The sequence below is a fragment of the Salmo salar genome, chromosome 13, assembly GCF_965601325.2.
Source record: "Salmo salar chromosome 13, fSalSal1, whole genome shotgun sequence".
NCBI lineage: Eukaryota > Metazoa > Chordata > Actinopteri > Salmoniformes > Salmonidae > Salmo > Salmo salar.
Window position 1 is genome coordinate 28138758 of NC_138303.1, and position 16039 is coordinate 28154796.

The window sequence follows — 16039 nt, forward strand, 5'->3', positions numbered from 1 at the left end:
TCATCCCCTCCAAAAATCTGTTACAAAGTTGTAGAATTGAGTGTTAATTTAATGTCCAAACCATCCAGAATACACCTGACCAGTTTTTTTTCTTCTATTTTGTTTCTTTCTGTGTCCACTGCAGCTACATTCGCTTCTCTGCGATTTGTGCGAGTGCAGTGCGAGCGGCACTGAAACCACAGTTCAAAGTCGAGGCAATGAAAGTTGCAGAATCCAGCGTCAAAGTCTACGTCCCAAAGGCTATAGCATGTGAGTATTGAAAGGACAAATCACTACAATATTTTTTTATAATAATTGTATCCATCTACCACCTCCTAACCATCACACAATATTGCATCATGTACTCTTGCTGCTTGGGCTATCACACCTGATTTATATTGGTTCTATTTACTGCAGCTGCCAAGTAAGCATGTCAAGTATTTGCCTACTAAATCAGTCTGATGTATTAGGCAAGTCAACTATTTGTCATTATCATAGATGTAGAACACTGCAGATTATCAACAGACAGTAATCACCATAAATTATATATGGTTTTATTGTCTACGGGCATTACTCTTTTCATAATCTGTAGTTCTCAAGCAACTAGAACAAGTAGCTAGATAACATCAATAGTTCAACGTTTCTAAGATCAGTCTAACTTGACATGTTTTCCTCTCTTTATGTTGCAGGATCTGAATACATGTGGTGGATGTTCTTCGGGGCCAAGAGGATTTTTCAAAGTCCCGGCCAACATGTCTGTCTTTGTGAATGGATGAAAATGCAAGGGTTAAATCTAGATTTGTGGATAGACGGGGGACTTAACAGAATGGAAATGTTGTTTTTCCTTTAATTTGTAATTAAGAAAATGAATTAAAACTCCTATCTAAAAGTTGTCTGCTGGATTACTTAAGTTTGCATCCATGACTCTTGTTTGCCCCTGTTTTGTAAAGGCATACAGTGGCTTGCGAAAGTATTCGCCCTTTGCATTTTTCCTATTTTGTTGCCTTACAACCTGCAATTCAAATATATATTTTTTGGGGGGGTTTGTATCATTTGATTTACAGAACATGCCTACCACAAGATGCAAAATATTTTGTGAAACAAACAAAGACAAAAAACAGAACTTGAGCATGCATAACTATTCACCCCCCCAAAGTCAATACTTTGTAGAGCCACCTTTTGCAGCAATTATAGCTACAAGTCTCTTGGTATGTCTCTATAAACTTGGCACATCTAGCCACTGGGATTTTTGCCCATTCTTCAAGGCAAAACTGCTCCAGCTTCAAGTTGGATGGGTTCTGCTGGTATACAGCAATCTTTAAATCATACCACAAATCCTCAATTGGATTAAGGTCTGGGCTTTGACTAGGCCATTCCAAGACATTTTAAATGTTTCCCATTAAACCACTCAAGTGTTGCTTTAGCAGTATGCTTAGGGTCATTGTCCTGCTGGAAGGTGAACCTCCGTCTCGGTCTTAAATCTCTAGCAGACTGAAACAGGTTTCCCTCAAGAATTTCCCTGTATTTAGCGGCATCCATCATTCATTCAATTCTGACCAGGTTCCCAGTCCCTGCCTATGGAAAAACATCCCCACAGCATAATGCTGCCACCACCATGGTGATGGAGGTGTTGGGTTTGTGCCAGATAGTGTTTTCCTTGATGGCCAAAAGGCTACATTTTTGTTTCATCTGACCAGGGTACCTTCATATGTTTGGAGAGTCTCACACAAGCCTTTTGACAAACACCAAACATGTTTCCTTTTTTTTTTTCTTTTTTTAACCAATGGCTTTTTTCTGGCCACTCTTCTGTAAAGCTCTTTGGAGTGTAAGGCTTGAAGTGGTCATATGGACAGATACTCCAATCTCCGCTGTGGAGCTTTGCAGCTCCTTCAGGGTTATCTTTGGTCTCTTTGTTGCCTCTGATTAATGCCCTCCTTGCCTGGTCTGTGAGTTTTAGTTCACCTTCCCTCTTGGCAGATTTGTTGTGGTGCCATATTCTTTCAATTTTTTAATAATTGATTTAATGGTGCTCCATGGGATGTTCAAAGTTTTTGATTTTTTTTTTTATAACCCAACCCTGATCTGTACTTCTCCAACTTTGCCCCTGACCTGTTTGGAGAGCTCCTTGGTCTTCATGGTGCCACTTGCTTAATGGCGTTGCAGACTCTGGGGCCTTTCAGAACAGGTGTGTGTACATATACTGAGATCATTTGACAGATCATGTGACACTTAGATTGCACACAGGTGGACTTTATTTAGCTAATTATGTGACTTCTGAAGGGAATTGGTTGCATCAAATCTTATTTAGGGGCTTCATAGCAAAGGGGGTGAATACATATGCACTCACCACTTCTATTTTAATTTTTAATTTATTTTTTTAAACAAGTTCTTTTTTTCACTTCACCAATTTGGACTATTTTGTGTATGTCCATTACATTAAATCCAAATAAAAATAAATTACAGTTTGTAATGTAATAAAATAGGAAAAACGCCAAGTAGGATGAATACTTTTGCAAAGCACTGTACTTTACCTGGCAACATGGACTGTGAGTGGATCTTCATAAATTAACACTTCAGGAGTCTTATGTAAAAGTAGGATATAATCTCTGAATTGTATTTTATTCATTTAATTAAATGCTGTACATAGACGTGCAGTGTGAAATGAGAGTGAATACTTCTAGATGAGCTTTTCAGTGCAATGAAACGGGGTCGTGTTCAGTGGGATGTGTAAAGTTGCAGAATGTTGAGATCAATACATTCTGTAGAGCAGACGTGCATCTGTAAGCTCGATACAAGCCATTTGTATCTAAAACTGCATAATGTTGCATCTCAACTTCAATTAAATAGTTTCACACTTGGAGCACATTTCTATGATTATGGCCTACGGTCTTCCTTTGTAAAAATTTGAATCATTTAAAAGTAGTCAGTGATTCAAAATGCATGCATTGTACAGTAGGAACACAAACAAACAAATCGTCCTTTTCGTAACTAAAATGTCATTGTGCTCTCTAGTCTCTCTTCTCTCTGGTCATCTTGATCATGGTCTCCGGTGAGCGATACAGGAAAATGAGCTTCTCAAAAAGTGTTTCCTCCAGCTCCATCTCACCAGTCTCTCGCACAACAAAGATGTCCGTGCAGAGCTTCAACACCCGATCCACACACGGCAGCTCCTCAAACATGATGGAGCGGGATATCCCGTTGAAGAATTCCCTGACAAACTTTCCAACGACCAGCACCACAGACATGTACAGGCCCACGATTCTACCGTAGCAAGGTGGAATGGCACAGGAGGTGGTATCAGGTTGCAGGTCGAGGTCAGACAAGCAACATAAGCATATGGGATTTCATGGAAAAGAGGACAAAGAGTTTATTTAGCAGTGAGAACAAGTCAAAGCGTCAATCACCAGTAGAAACAATAACAAATCAATCGCCCTGCCCCGGGTTTGGTAAAAAGCTGAGTGATGGGGCTGGAGAAATGTAACCACTGAAATTCATAGACAAAGCTATGGACGCAAGGACTGATCATCTACGATATCAAAATTATAGTTCTAACCATGCTTTGAGGCTATATAGTGTTTGTTTACATTTTGTTTAGTAAAACAAGCTTATATTTTGGGTTCTGATGGGGAACGACAGTTGAACTAAGCTCATAAGGCATTTCTAAGTTATATTCTTCAAGAGTCAATGGGTACATACAGTATTAATTTATAAGTCCAAAACTGGCTGTATCAACTGCTGATTGTCACTTTGAAGGGATAGTTCTCTTAAAATGTAAATAGCTCCTGGGGAAGCATTGAGTGTTTTTCTTTACCTACCCCTGTCCTGCTAGAGCACCCAGGCTGGAGGGGCTGACTTTGTCGTTAAACACTACTATCTCAATGCTGTGACAGCTGCTCTGGACGTGCCCTTGTCCAGGAGTGCATTCCTCCACCATCCACCACTGACCCCCCTCTGCACTTCCACTGTCTTCTGCCCGCTGTAGTTTGATGGACAGGGGCCGGTAGAAGGCCAACATCTGCAGGTCCTCAGGCCTATCTGAGTGTTCTGGGGTGTTGGAGATGGGACAGGGAAGATTTGAATAAATGAGAAGCAGAGACCATGACCTTCAGTTGACTGGTTAAGATCCATGGTTATTCATGCATCTGCATTTGTTAAATGTATTCTCTGACCAGTATGATGGTTGGATAGAGGGTTACTTACCTACTTCCAGACGGGTGGCCATCTTGGACTCCAGTCCTCCGGGACCTCTGATGAACTTGGGTAGGAGAGACTCAATGACCCTAGCAGAGAGAATGAATGACAGCATAACATTCTATTACATTCTATTACCATTGTGATCATATATTTTGTATGTGGAGTTCTTTTGAATGTAATAGGTTCCTCTACAACTAGCTTTCAGAGTGTAGGTTATTTTATTGACAGTTATGTCATGTTGACTGTGGCTGTAAATTCTAGTAACAGTTGATGATGTAGTGAGAGTGCTGTGATGATGAGACTCACACAGAGTCACTGCGTGTCCCTTTGAGCATCTGAACTATCTGGTCCCTCAAGGCCCTGTCCTCATACTTGACAGTGTGTTCCCCCACAGTCTCCACATTCATCGACAGAGATGCATTTCTGGGGAGGAGGGGCACACGTACACACACATACACAGAGTGAAATCACTACTCCTATCACTAACTGGTTAAGTTGTTCATTATGGATGTATCATATGGCATATGTTCATAGCACAAACCATACAATCTTAGCTTTGACACAAGGTTGAAAAGTCAAACCTCAAGCCTTAACGGCGTTATATACCCCTTTCACATGTCTCCAACCTAGAGCCCTATCCAACCCTGCTACATTGTACCTGAGTAGTACCCATCGCAGGGTGATGTAGATGTGGGTGGAGTTGCTGAGTTCATGGATCATAGCATCACGGCTGGCAGGGCTGATGCTCCACAGTAGACTGGCATCACTCTTGATCTTTGCAATGACAATGTCCTCGGCCATGTAGTTCACAAGGAACTGCATGGCTGACTGAGAGAGTTAGAAAGAGGAGTATGTCAGAGGTCCTTAGGGTCAATTCCACAGTCCCTCAAACTTGCAACTTGTTGTAACAAGATCCTCTTACCGGGTGAGTGGCATAGAGGTTGGTGAGCCGGTTGAGGCCTGCCTCTGAGTATGGCATCAGGTTCTGCTCCTGGGCACTCATTGTGAACAGTGGCTGTATAAAACGTACACAGAAAACATCAGAAACAGTCTCACAGAAGGAGAACATTTGACCAAAATAGAAAGATTGCGAGTTTCTGGGGTCATCTATACCTCATATCCTGCTATGCTGAGCTGAATGGAGACATCTAGAGGCTGATTGGTCACCCCAGCCACTGACTTGACCAATGACATGAAGAGGAGGGGGAACCAAATTACGCTGATGAGGAAGAATATGATGAAGCCGCCCATTCCATACTTCACCACCATTTTCTTCTTCTGCCCTGGGGTGTGTGGGTATTTCTGTACAAATTAAAGAGACATATGATTCATAGTTCAACACAATTTCGGTCAGTTCAAGTTGTAATTATTAGCCCACAATTGTTCTTGATACAATAATTCTTAGTCTAGTGTTCATAGATATATATAAAATATACATGAAGACAGATAAAACCCCTTTAATTCTACAGTGATTCACCATCAACTATCAGTCAGATCTACTCTCTATGGAGGTGAGTTTGAGACTGACAACTACTACCAGCCTATTGGCAGTTCGGCATCTCAGTTACCTTCTCCGACTCCCTCCAGCACTTGAGTATGAAAATGTTGGCATAAATGTCCTCGACACAGATCCAGCTGCCCAGGCTGAGGGTGGTGTCGGTCCAGACCCAGTCCATCACGGCACGCAGCTCTATAAGGAACGGAACCAGGCGGAACCTGAGGAGGATACAGGGACAACCCATAGAGATAGTTAGAGGACACAACCTTGTATATGTCCCATTATGGCGTCTATGAGAGCATGGCAGCGCCATTGAGGCCATCTTCGTTTTAAAGTAGTCCATTTTATTATTCACAACTATGAGTTGGAAAACAAACTGAAAGGTTGTATACTGCCACCTAGAGGTATAAAGCCAAGGTTGGTGATTTTCTGCCACCTGCAATTATGGAATGTTTTCTCACAAGTATAATTAATTGGCTGATCCCTCCTGATGACCTGGATTTTTTATTAGGAGCCCATTAGCCTACGCCAATGGTGACAGCTAGTCTTATAGGGGTCCGACACGTAACAAAAAAGAAAGAGACAAAAGACTTTACAATTTACATACAGTTGAAGTCGGAAGTTTACATACACTTAGGTTGGAGTAATTAAAACTCGTTTTTCAACCACTCCACAAATTTCTTGTTAACAAACTATAGTTTTGGCAAGTCGGTTAGGACGTCTACTTTGTGCATGACACAAGCAATTTTTCCAACAATTGTTTACAGACAGATTATTTCACTTATAATTCACTGTATCACAATTCCAGTGGGTCAGAAGTTTACATACACTAAGTTGACTGTGACTTTAAACAGCTTGGAAAATTACCCAAAATTATGTCATGGCTTTAGAAGCTTCTGATAGGCTAATTAACATCATTTTTTATTTTTTTATTTTTTATTTCACCTTTATTTAACCAGGTAGGCCAGTTGAGAACAAGTTCTCATTTACAACTGCGACCTGGCCAAGATAAAGCAAAGCAGTGCGACACAAACAACAACGCAGAGTTACACATGGAATAAACAAACATACAGTCAATAACACAATAGAAAAAAAAGTCTATATACAGTGTGTGCAAATGGCGTGAGGAGGTAAGGCAATAAATAGGCCATAGTAGTGAAGTAATTGCAATTTAGCAAATTAACACTGGAGTGATAGATGTGCAGATGATGATGTGCAAGCAGAAATACTGGTGTGCAAAAGAGTAAAAAAAACAATATGGGGATGAGGTAGGTAGATTGGATGGGCTATTTACAGATGGGCTATGTACAGCTGCAGTGATCGGTTAGCTTCTGAGATAGCTGATGTTTGAAGTTAGTGAGGGAGATATAAGTCTCCAACTTCAGCGATTTTTGCAATTTGTTCCAGTTATTGGCAGCAGAGAACTGTAAGGAAAGGCGGCCAAATTAGGTGTTGGCTTTTGGGATGACCAGTGAGATATATCTGCTGGAGCGCGTGCTACGGGTGGGTGTTCTTATCGTGACTAGTGAGCTGAGATAAGGCAGAGCTTTACCAAGCAAAGACTTATAGATGACCTGGAGCCAGTGGGTCTGGTGACGAGAGCATACAGGTCGCAGTGGTGGGTGGTATATGGAGCTTTGGTGACAAAACGGATGGCATTTGAGTCAATTGGAGGTGTACCTGTGGATGTATTTCAAGGCCTACCTTCAAACTCAGTGCCTCTTTGCTTGACATCATGGGGAAATCAAAAGAAATCAGCCAAGACCTCAGAAAAAAAACTGTAGACCTCCACAAGTCTGGTTCATCCTTGGGAGCAATTTCCAAATGCCGGAAGGTACCACGTTCATCTGTACTAACAATAGTACCCAAGTATAAACACCATGGGACCATGCAGCCATCATACCGCTCAGGAAGGAGACGCATTCTGTCTCCTAGAGATGAATGTACTTTGGTGCGAAAAGTGCAAATCAATCCCAGCACATCAGCAAAGGAACTTGTGAAGATGCTGGAGGAAACAGGTACAAAAGTATCTATATCTACGGTAAAACAAGTCCTATATTGACATAACCTGAAAGGCCGCTCAGCAAGGAAGAAGCCACTGCTCCAAAACCGCCATAAAAAAGCCCGACTACGGTTTGCAACTGCATATGGGGACAAAGATCGTACTTTTTGGAGAAATGTCCTCTGGTCTGATGAAACAAAACTAGAACTGTTTGGCCATAATGACCATCGTTATGTTTGGAGGAAAAGGGGGAGGCTTGCAAGCCGAAGAACACCATCCCAACCATGAAGCACGGGGGTGCCGGCATTGTGTTGTGGGGGTGCTTTGCTACAGGAGGGACTGGTGCACTTCACAAAATAGATGACATCATGAGGAAGGGAAATTATGTGGATATATTGAAGCAACATCTCAAGACATCAGTCAGGAAGTTACAGTTTGGTCACAAATGGGTCTTCCAAATGGACATTGACCCTACTTGTGGCAAAATGGCTTAAGGACAACAAAGTCAAGGTATTGGAAAGCCCTGACCTCAATCCAATAGAAAATGTATGGGCAGAACTGAAAAAGCTTGTGCGAGCAAGGAGGCCCGCAAACCTGACTCAGTTACACCAGCTCTGTCAGGAGGAATGGACCAAAATTCACCCAACTTATTGTGGGAAGCTTGTGGAAGGCTACCCGAAACGTATGACCCAAGTTAAACAATTTTAAGGCAATGCTACCAAATACTAATTGAGTGTATGTAAACTTCTGACCCACAGGGAATGTGATGAAAGAAATAAAAGCTGAAATAAATCATTCTCTATACTATTATTCTGACATTTCACATTCTTAAAATAAAGTGGTGATCCTAACTGACCTAAGACAGGGAGTTTTTACTCGGATTAAATGTCAGGAATTGTGAAAAACTGAGTTGAAATGTATTTGGCTAAGGTGTATGTAGACTTCCGATTTCAACTGTACATTTAAAAACATGAACATGTAGTGTGTGTGTATGTGTGTGTGTAGGGTGTGTGTGTGTGTGTGTGTGTGTGTGTGTGTGTGTGTGTGTGTGTGTGTGTGTGTGTGTGTGTGTGTGTGTGTGTGTGTGTGTGTGTGTGTGTGTGTGTGTGTGTGTGTGTGGGTGTGTGTGTGTGTGCGATCATGATGTGATCCTTGACTACTTCAGTTGACTACTTCAAAATAGTGGAAGTCCTTAATGGCGATGCCCATGTTAAAACTGGGCCCTAGAGTCCTCACTATCTCTGTGGGACAACTCTGGTATTATGGGATGTTCTGGCCTTTGTTAATCTATCATAGAGCATTGACTGTACCCTTGAAAGAGGAATAGGTTGAGGTAGTTATAGTTCTTGGTCAGGAAGTTTCCCAGCACACGATTTGGGTAGCCACACTTGATCTGGTAGGCTGAGAGGCCAAAGTAGATGCACTTCACAAAGTACCACAACTGTGCCACCTGGTTCATGTTGAACCTCCTAGAACACAAGAGAATGACCATGAAAAAGGTCAATAAGCAGCTCCTTTTTTCATGGTTACACATTTATTCACACTGTAATTAAACTGTAAATTAATGAACATTAACTCTGACCTCTCAGTCACCCCAGGGAGTATGAAAAACATCCAGAAGTGGATACCAAACACCAGCACCACTTGGAAGACACATTTTCCCACGAGGGTTTTGCGGAGATAGAGAGCGCGGTCCACTATCATGGTCCCAAACTGGATAAGCAGCATGACCAGGAAGGCCGATGGGACCTGGTCCTCCCCAATAGCATCTGTGATGTCAGCAGCAGCACTGTGTTTCTGTTCCGACACAAAAAGAAAACAGTGGAAGAAATCCACTTGAAACAAGTAGGCCAAATAGCTTTCCAAATTCAATTGTGACTCAAGACAGGTATTCTCTTTTTTCTCTTTTCTCACCCCAAAAGCCCAGTATCCAAATATGATGACAACGAAGTTGACCACGTCAATCAGAAACATGAGAGCGTAGACGTCACACACTGGGCTGTACTCTGGGTGAATGATGTCATAGAAGAACTGCCTGATAGGTAGGTATATGTGCAGGGCACTGCGAAGACAAAAGAGGACCATGGCTGAAAATGTCCATTCATTTTTAAACCAGTACATAAAGATGCATTCATGTCCCGTCAAAAGATCTGCCTCCAGGATTTGTTTGTAAACTGCCAGTTGTCACCGGGGATATGGAATGAAAGTAACAGAATACACCTACAATGAATATCCGTAAATATAGAGTGCTAAATGCTCACACTTCTATGATAGCAGCTTTAGCCTCTAGCATCCTTTCTCTGATCAGCTTCTTGATCCTTTCCTTCCTGGTCAGGGGAACTTTATTGTGGTGCCTCTTCTTCAAGTGGCGCTTTTTGAGCTGCATATCATCTGCAAGAATATCCCATTTACATCAAGATACATTAGTATATTCAGGTTGGGTAACATTTCCCATCTGTTCAGGCAACACCCCATTTCAACTATAATACACTCTCAAACAAACTGAATAGTTCAGCACTGTTTAGGCTACTGAATGTATGTACCGTTTGTCTCAGTGGAGTTGGCTTTTCCCCGTCTGCAAAACAAGGATGCAGTTGAGGCCTGTAGAGGAAGGAAGGGCAGTCTTAGTTTTGTCTGATCCCCTGCTTTGTCTCCTCCACTCATCTTCTTCTTCTCAGTCTTCTTCTTTAACTTCTTGAAGAAGTCCGGCATCTCAACCTCTTTGTTATCCCAAAGACCGTGACACTACGGAGAGAAGAAGAAGTTTAGCAAAATTGTGCTTTATTATCTTTTATGTGATGTAACACAAAAACCAGCATTCCCGTCAGTACCTTTAGAATGGAGCGATGGAAGAACAGAGCCAGGAGTTGTATCAAGTCAAAGAGAACGTAGCCATCTTTCTTCTCCACCCCAATGATGTTGGGTAGAGCAAAGGGCCGGTCCGCATTGATGCCTCGGTAGGCCGAGGTGGTCCAGGGGAAAAAGCCAAACTGGAAAAAATACTTGACCACCACAATCAGCTGGAAGAGATAGGAATCATCAATCACCCATACATAAAATGTATGCACGCATGACTGTAAGTCACTTTGGATAAATGCGTCTGCTAAATGGGATATATTATTATATCATTATATATAGATATACACACTACATTACCAAAAGTATGTGGACACCTGCTCGTTCAACATCTCATTCCTAAAGCATGGACATTAATATGGAGTTGATCACCCTTTGCTACTATAACAGCCTCCAGTCTTCTGGGAAGGCTTTCCACTGGATGTTGGAACATTTCTGCGGGGACTTTCAATTCAGCTACAAGAGCATTAGTGAGGTCGGGCACTGATGTTGGGCGATTAGGCTTGGCTCGCAGTCGGTGTTCCAATTCATCCCAAAATTGTTCGATGGGGTTGAGGTCAAGGCTCTGTGCAGGCCAGTCAAGTTTTTCCACACCGATCTCGACAAACCATTTCTGTATGAACCACACTTTCTGGACAGGGGCATTGTCATGCTGAAACAGGAAATGGCCTTCCCTAAACTGTTCCCACAAAGTTGGAAGCACAGAATCGTAGAATGTCATTGTATGTTGTAGTGTTATGATTTCCCTTCACTGGAACAAAGGGGCCTAAACCGAACCATGTAAAACAGCCCCAGACCATTATTCCTCCTCCACCAAACTTTACAGTTGGCACAATGCATTCGGGCAGGTAGTGTTCTCCTGGCAGCCGCCAAACCCAGATTCGTCTGTCAGACTGCCAGATGGGGAAGCTTGATTCATCCCTCCAGAGAACGCGTTTCCGCTCCTCTAGAGTCCAGTGGCGGCAAGCTTTACACCACTCCAGCCGACGCTTGGCATTGCGCATGGTGATCTTAGGCTTGTCTGTGGCTGCTCGGCCATGGAAACCCATTTGATGAAGCTCTCGACGAACAGTTCAAGTGCAGATGTTGCTTCCAGAGGCAGTTTGGAACTTGGTAGTGAGTGTTGCAACCGAGGACAGACGATTTTTACACACAATGCGCTTCAGCACTCGGCAGTCCCATTCTGTGAGCTTGTGTGGCCTACTACTTCGCAGCTTTTTGACTAACTGACTTGTTGGAAAGGGACATCCTCTGACGGTGCCACCTTGAAAGTCACTGGGTTCTTCAGTAAGGCCAATGTTTGTCTATAGATATTGCATGTCTGTGTCCTTGATTTTATACACCTGTCAGCAATGGTATGGCTGAAATAGCCAAATCCACTCATTTGAAGAGGTGTTCACATACCTTTGTATTTATAGTGTATATTATATATAATTAACCATCAATCTAAATAATCATCCAGCCAACCAATCAATCAACATATCACTCCGTTGGGGGTGCCTGCTGTGCGTACCTCTGTGTAGATGATGGCAGCCATCCAGAAGCGCTTGGTTGGGCGTGGCACAGACAGCATGGCCCAGAGGAAGATAAGGATGGGCAGGATCAGACTGAGCAGTGAAGCCGACACCATGTGGTTCAGGATGATCACAAAGTAGCACAGCATCTCTGACTTAGACACCATGGTGTTGTACAGGGCAAACACCAGTCTCAGGTGTCTCGGGAGAGACTGGAAGAACTGATCAGACTCTTCAATTTCCTCGTTACCAAACATGCTGCAATAGAGGAGAATCACAGTACGTGAGAATTTTTTTTTTTTTTTGTGATACTCAACTTTACTCTAAGGTACTGTGATACAACTGAATGGGTACACTTGACTATACCACGATTGTAACAAGAAAAACCAAGTCCCAATCTCCCATGACTGACTTGTTGAGCAGTAGCTCGCTGGCCGTGAGGTTCCTGGTCTCACTAAGAGGCCTGGAGGAGTCTGGGAAATCTTCGCTATTCTCATCACACTCCAGATAGTCCAGGGAGATGGATCCTGAAAGCATCACAGCTTTTTCCCTCTCCTCTTCTTCCTCCCTCCATTCCTCCTTCTCCATTCTATACTCCTCCTCCACTTTATATTTCCCCTCCTCTTCTTCATATGCATCCTCTCCTTCTTTACTGTCCTCCTTATTGGGAACAGTATCATCATGGCTGATGAAAAATGTAATTCAGAAAGAAAGATGGATATAAGATGGAGTCAAACAAACTATGAGTTCATAGAGTGGTATAGAGAGTTAGTAGATATGAAACCAAATATACAGTAAGTCAAATAAAATAAGAGTTTATTTGTTGAGGAGGAGCTGGCAAAACGGCCACCTTCTCTATTGGTGCCATCTTGAATAATGGTGTACGGTATAAAGAGCAGAGGAAACCATAAGTGCATACGTGTCACCATTACCTTAGTGGAGGGTCTTCAGTGTCAAATGAGTCAAGGTCCAGGTTGGTAGTTTTCAGTAGTTTCCGTCTGAGTTGGTCAGCAGCGGCCTGGAGTATAGGAGGGTCATCCAGCTCATCCAGAGTGGGCTGACGAGACCCCAGCAGGGTCTCATCCGTCATGCAGCTAAGACATGATGACAGGGAAACATGTTGACCATCCTGGTCCTATGAAGCCATTCATAAAGCCTCCAAAAAGAGGTTATAATGCAGAATAGCATAATAGTAGAAATAATCAATAATACACTTAAAACTGATCGGTTCTGTATAATACATGCAGCCTGCTAATGGAATAGGTAACGAATTTCATGAATTAACGAATCAAGACTCTATAGGTGTTACATCAATGCTGACCTGGACAAGCTGCTACCCCAGGATATTTTGGAGTGGGTGTGTTTCAGCTTGGAGTAACCTCGCGCTGATGACGGTACAGGTGGAGGGGAGGAGACAGGGGGAACTATGTCTTCCGGGTCTTCCAGGGAGGACAGGGTGTTCTGTCTGGACATCCAGTTCTTATAGAATCGCTTCACGCTCTCCTGTGACACCTCTTTCCCCTGTAAAAGGAACATTTTATTTTTGTCAACACTGCAGGGAGGACATAACTTAAAACAGAGTTTTACAAGTCAAATGACGTATCCCTTGTGGATGAATGTTACTTCACCTTCTTCTGTTGCTGGCCTAGAAGAGCCCTTTCAAAACGTAGCACTTTGGAGATGTCCAGGCCATCTTTGCAGAAGGAGTTCAGGCCCTCAGTGAGGTCATCCAGAAGGGACAGGATAAACACCCATAAAAACTTGAGCGAGTCGATAATCCTCTGAAATATATTTTCTGTGAGAAGACAGAAACATTGTATCAGGTTAGTGGCAGTTCACAGACTTCTAGAGTTATTCTACTGTATATTCATGAAGGGTCTGTTGAGGTGGAATGTTGACCTTTCTCCTCCGCTTCATTTTCCTCTTCCAACTCATCCTCACTGGACTCGACCCTCTCAATGCCTTGGATCAGACAATTAAAATCATGATGACACAAAATAACATTTTAGTTATTCTGTCTCTATGACAAAATTATGCAAACTGTCCCATACATACCAGACCCTCTTACCTTGCTGTCTCTGCAGCTGTCTCTTTGCCCTCCTCTTCTCCTCTTTTTTCATCTTCGACTCTTCTTTTTTGTGCAGATTTAGGGCTGCTTTGGAGCTTGTGACCCATGCCTCATAGGCTAACTGTGGAGAAAGGAGGCACATTCAACAACGTACCCTACGACTATTTTACAACTCTTTGTAGTTTGTCTTCTATGTCCCTCACCTGAAAAGCAGATTTCTTCTTTGTTAGTGTCTCTTCCTCTTTCTTTTCCTGGACTTCCTCCTCTTCCTCTTCACTGTCACTCTCAAATAGATGGTAGCCACAGTTGTTCTCAACTGGAGGAAAGACAGAAGTGTAAAACAACAAAGACATGAACTCCTGCTCATTCTACTTTATACTATTGCAGTATGTGAACTGTTTTGATCACTTAAAATTACTTGAATTTGAATTTAAAAAATGACAATTCATAATGAGATTAAATGAAAATGATTGAACCATTTCCCCCTATTGAAGTTCTGTTTGTAACTGAACAAATCTGAATCTTATTACTTAGGTTTATGGAACACTTACCACCAGGCCGTGAGACCCATGGTTTCCACCATTTCTCCTGATCATTCTCTGCCTTCTCAGTTTCACCTGGAAAATATATTCACCCATTCATCCCATCCCTCCATCGTAAATGTATCCTTTCATTCAGTGAGAATGAGAAGAATGAGTTGAGTCTCCCCCCACCTTAGAATGTAAAGCGATTTGAGCAGTTTTAATAGTCTAGTGCTATTGAATCTAATATTAAAGCTGGAGGTAAACATTGCCCCTAACCACAGAGCTAGGATCAAACTATCTTACCTCCCAATTCTAGTAGGGGTAAATACAAATATCAGAGTATACGTTTAAGAACGGACCCTTCGTCAGTGGTTATGGACAACTTCTACTAGCTCCATGACGCTCACCCTTTGGCACTATATCAGTAGGGGGCGCTGCTACGTCTCCTTGGCCAGGTTTACTCTTCTGTTTGGATTTGATCTTCTCCATCCTAGAGAAAGGGTTCAGCACAGTGAATTAAAACAATGCAACAATAGCAAACCACTTTGACTGAACACTAGATGAGAACAAACAAACTGCTGTGGCATAAGTCTTACTGCTTCTTCAGCGTCTCCACAGACTTCTTCTCCATCTCCAGTCTTGCAGCAACCAGTTTCTTCACTTTGGCTTCAAAGAGCTCAGCACCCCTTGAAATATGAAAGAAAAACAACCTATGTGGTCATACATTCAGCTGGTTTCATTCAATAGATGAATAAACCGTCATCTCAAAACTTTACTGGTAAGGAAGTGGTCAGGTCAGTAACTAGATAACTCTAACCTGGAGGCCAGGATCTTGGAGGCCTTGAGGTCAGACACCACATACAGGAAGTAGTAGCTGAGGAAAACCCTCCTCTGAGCCAGGAGCACGGTGAAGCAGATCGCATCCCACACGATACCCGCCTCCCCCTCCGGCAGCTCACACTCATCATCAGGAGCAGCTGGGAACACACACACATATACACATATGTAAGCACACACGCAGGTGTGCACGTAGCTAAACACACACAGACACAGATAGAACAGGCTACATAAATGCACAACAACACACACACAGTGTGTTAATGTGATTATCAGTCACACTTACGGAGATCATAGCCTTTGATTGTACAGACCATGCTGAAGGCCTGAATGAGCCAGCAACCATTCTTCAACAGGCTGTCCAGATAAGCACATGAGCCAAGCTGTGGACACACACATACAGCAAGACAGATAGCTCAGAGGAGACATAAGACGGGACATGAGACAGTGATAGTCAGTAAGTGAAGCTGTTACATTAGCATCAAAGAATGAAGACTAGATTAGTGCAGTAACACAGAACAGGCTGTTAGCATTGATGAGTGATTAAAACCGACTGTGTTATTAGCA

The 16039-nt window shown here is 42.6% G+C and overlaps 1 protein-coding gene across 1 annotated transcript in view; it reads right to left on the bottom strand.

The window, feature by feature from the left end:
* Window positions 1-2572: 2572 nt before the first annotated feature.
* The window catches only part of LOC106566694 (piezo-type mechanosensitive ion channel component 2), a 33479-nt gene continuing 20012 nt past the window's right edge, over window positions 2573-16039 (bottom strand). Inside the window, exons 27-53 of the mRNA XM_082959696.1 lie at window positions 15759-15855; window positions 15453-15612; window positions 15232-15321; window positions 15025-15125; window positions 14663-14710; window positions 14315-14427; window positions 14112-14232; window positions 13943-14005; window positions 13672-13838; window positions 13365-13564; window positions 12976-13137; window positions 12456-12728; window positions 12043-12301; window positions 10505-10693; window positions 10217-10418; window positions 9935-10064; window positions 9588-9735; window positions 9256-9470; window positions 8984-9142; window positions 5742-5889; window positions 5287-5475; window positions 5096-5188; window positions 4832-5001; window positions 4480-4596; window positions 4180-4259; window positions 3795-4023; window positions 2573-3240 (exon numbers count right to left, since the gene is read on the bottom strand). Coding sequence (XP_082815822.1) covers window positions 2988-3240; window positions 3795-4023; window positions 4180-4259; window positions 4480-4596; window positions 4832-5001; window positions 5096-5188; window positions 5287-5475; window positions 5742-5889; window positions 8984-9142; window positions 9256-9470; window positions 9588-9735; window positions 9935-10064; window positions 10217-10418; window positions 10505-10693; window positions 12043-12301; window positions 12456-12728; window positions 12976-13137; window positions 13365-13564; window positions 13672-13838; window positions 13943-14005; window positions 14112-14232; window positions 14315-14427; window positions 14663-14710; window positions 15025-15125; window positions 15232-15321; window positions 15453-15612; window positions 15759-15855 — 4176 coding nt within the window. The 3' untranslated portion in view covers window positions 2573-2987. The remainder of the gene's footprint in view (window positions 3241-3794; window positions 4024-4179; window positions 4260-4479; window positions 4597-4831; window positions 5002-5095; window positions 5189-5286; window positions 5476-5741; window positions 5890-8983; window positions 9143-9255; window positions 9471-9587; window positions 9736-9934; window positions 10065-10216; window positions 10419-10504; window positions 10694-12042; window positions 12302-12455; window positions 12729-12975; window positions 13138-13364; window positions 13565-13671; window positions 13839-13942; window positions 14006-14111; window positions 14233-14314; window positions 14428-14662; window positions 14711-15024; window positions 15126-15231; window positions 15322-15452; window positions 15613-15758; window positions 15856-16039) is intronic.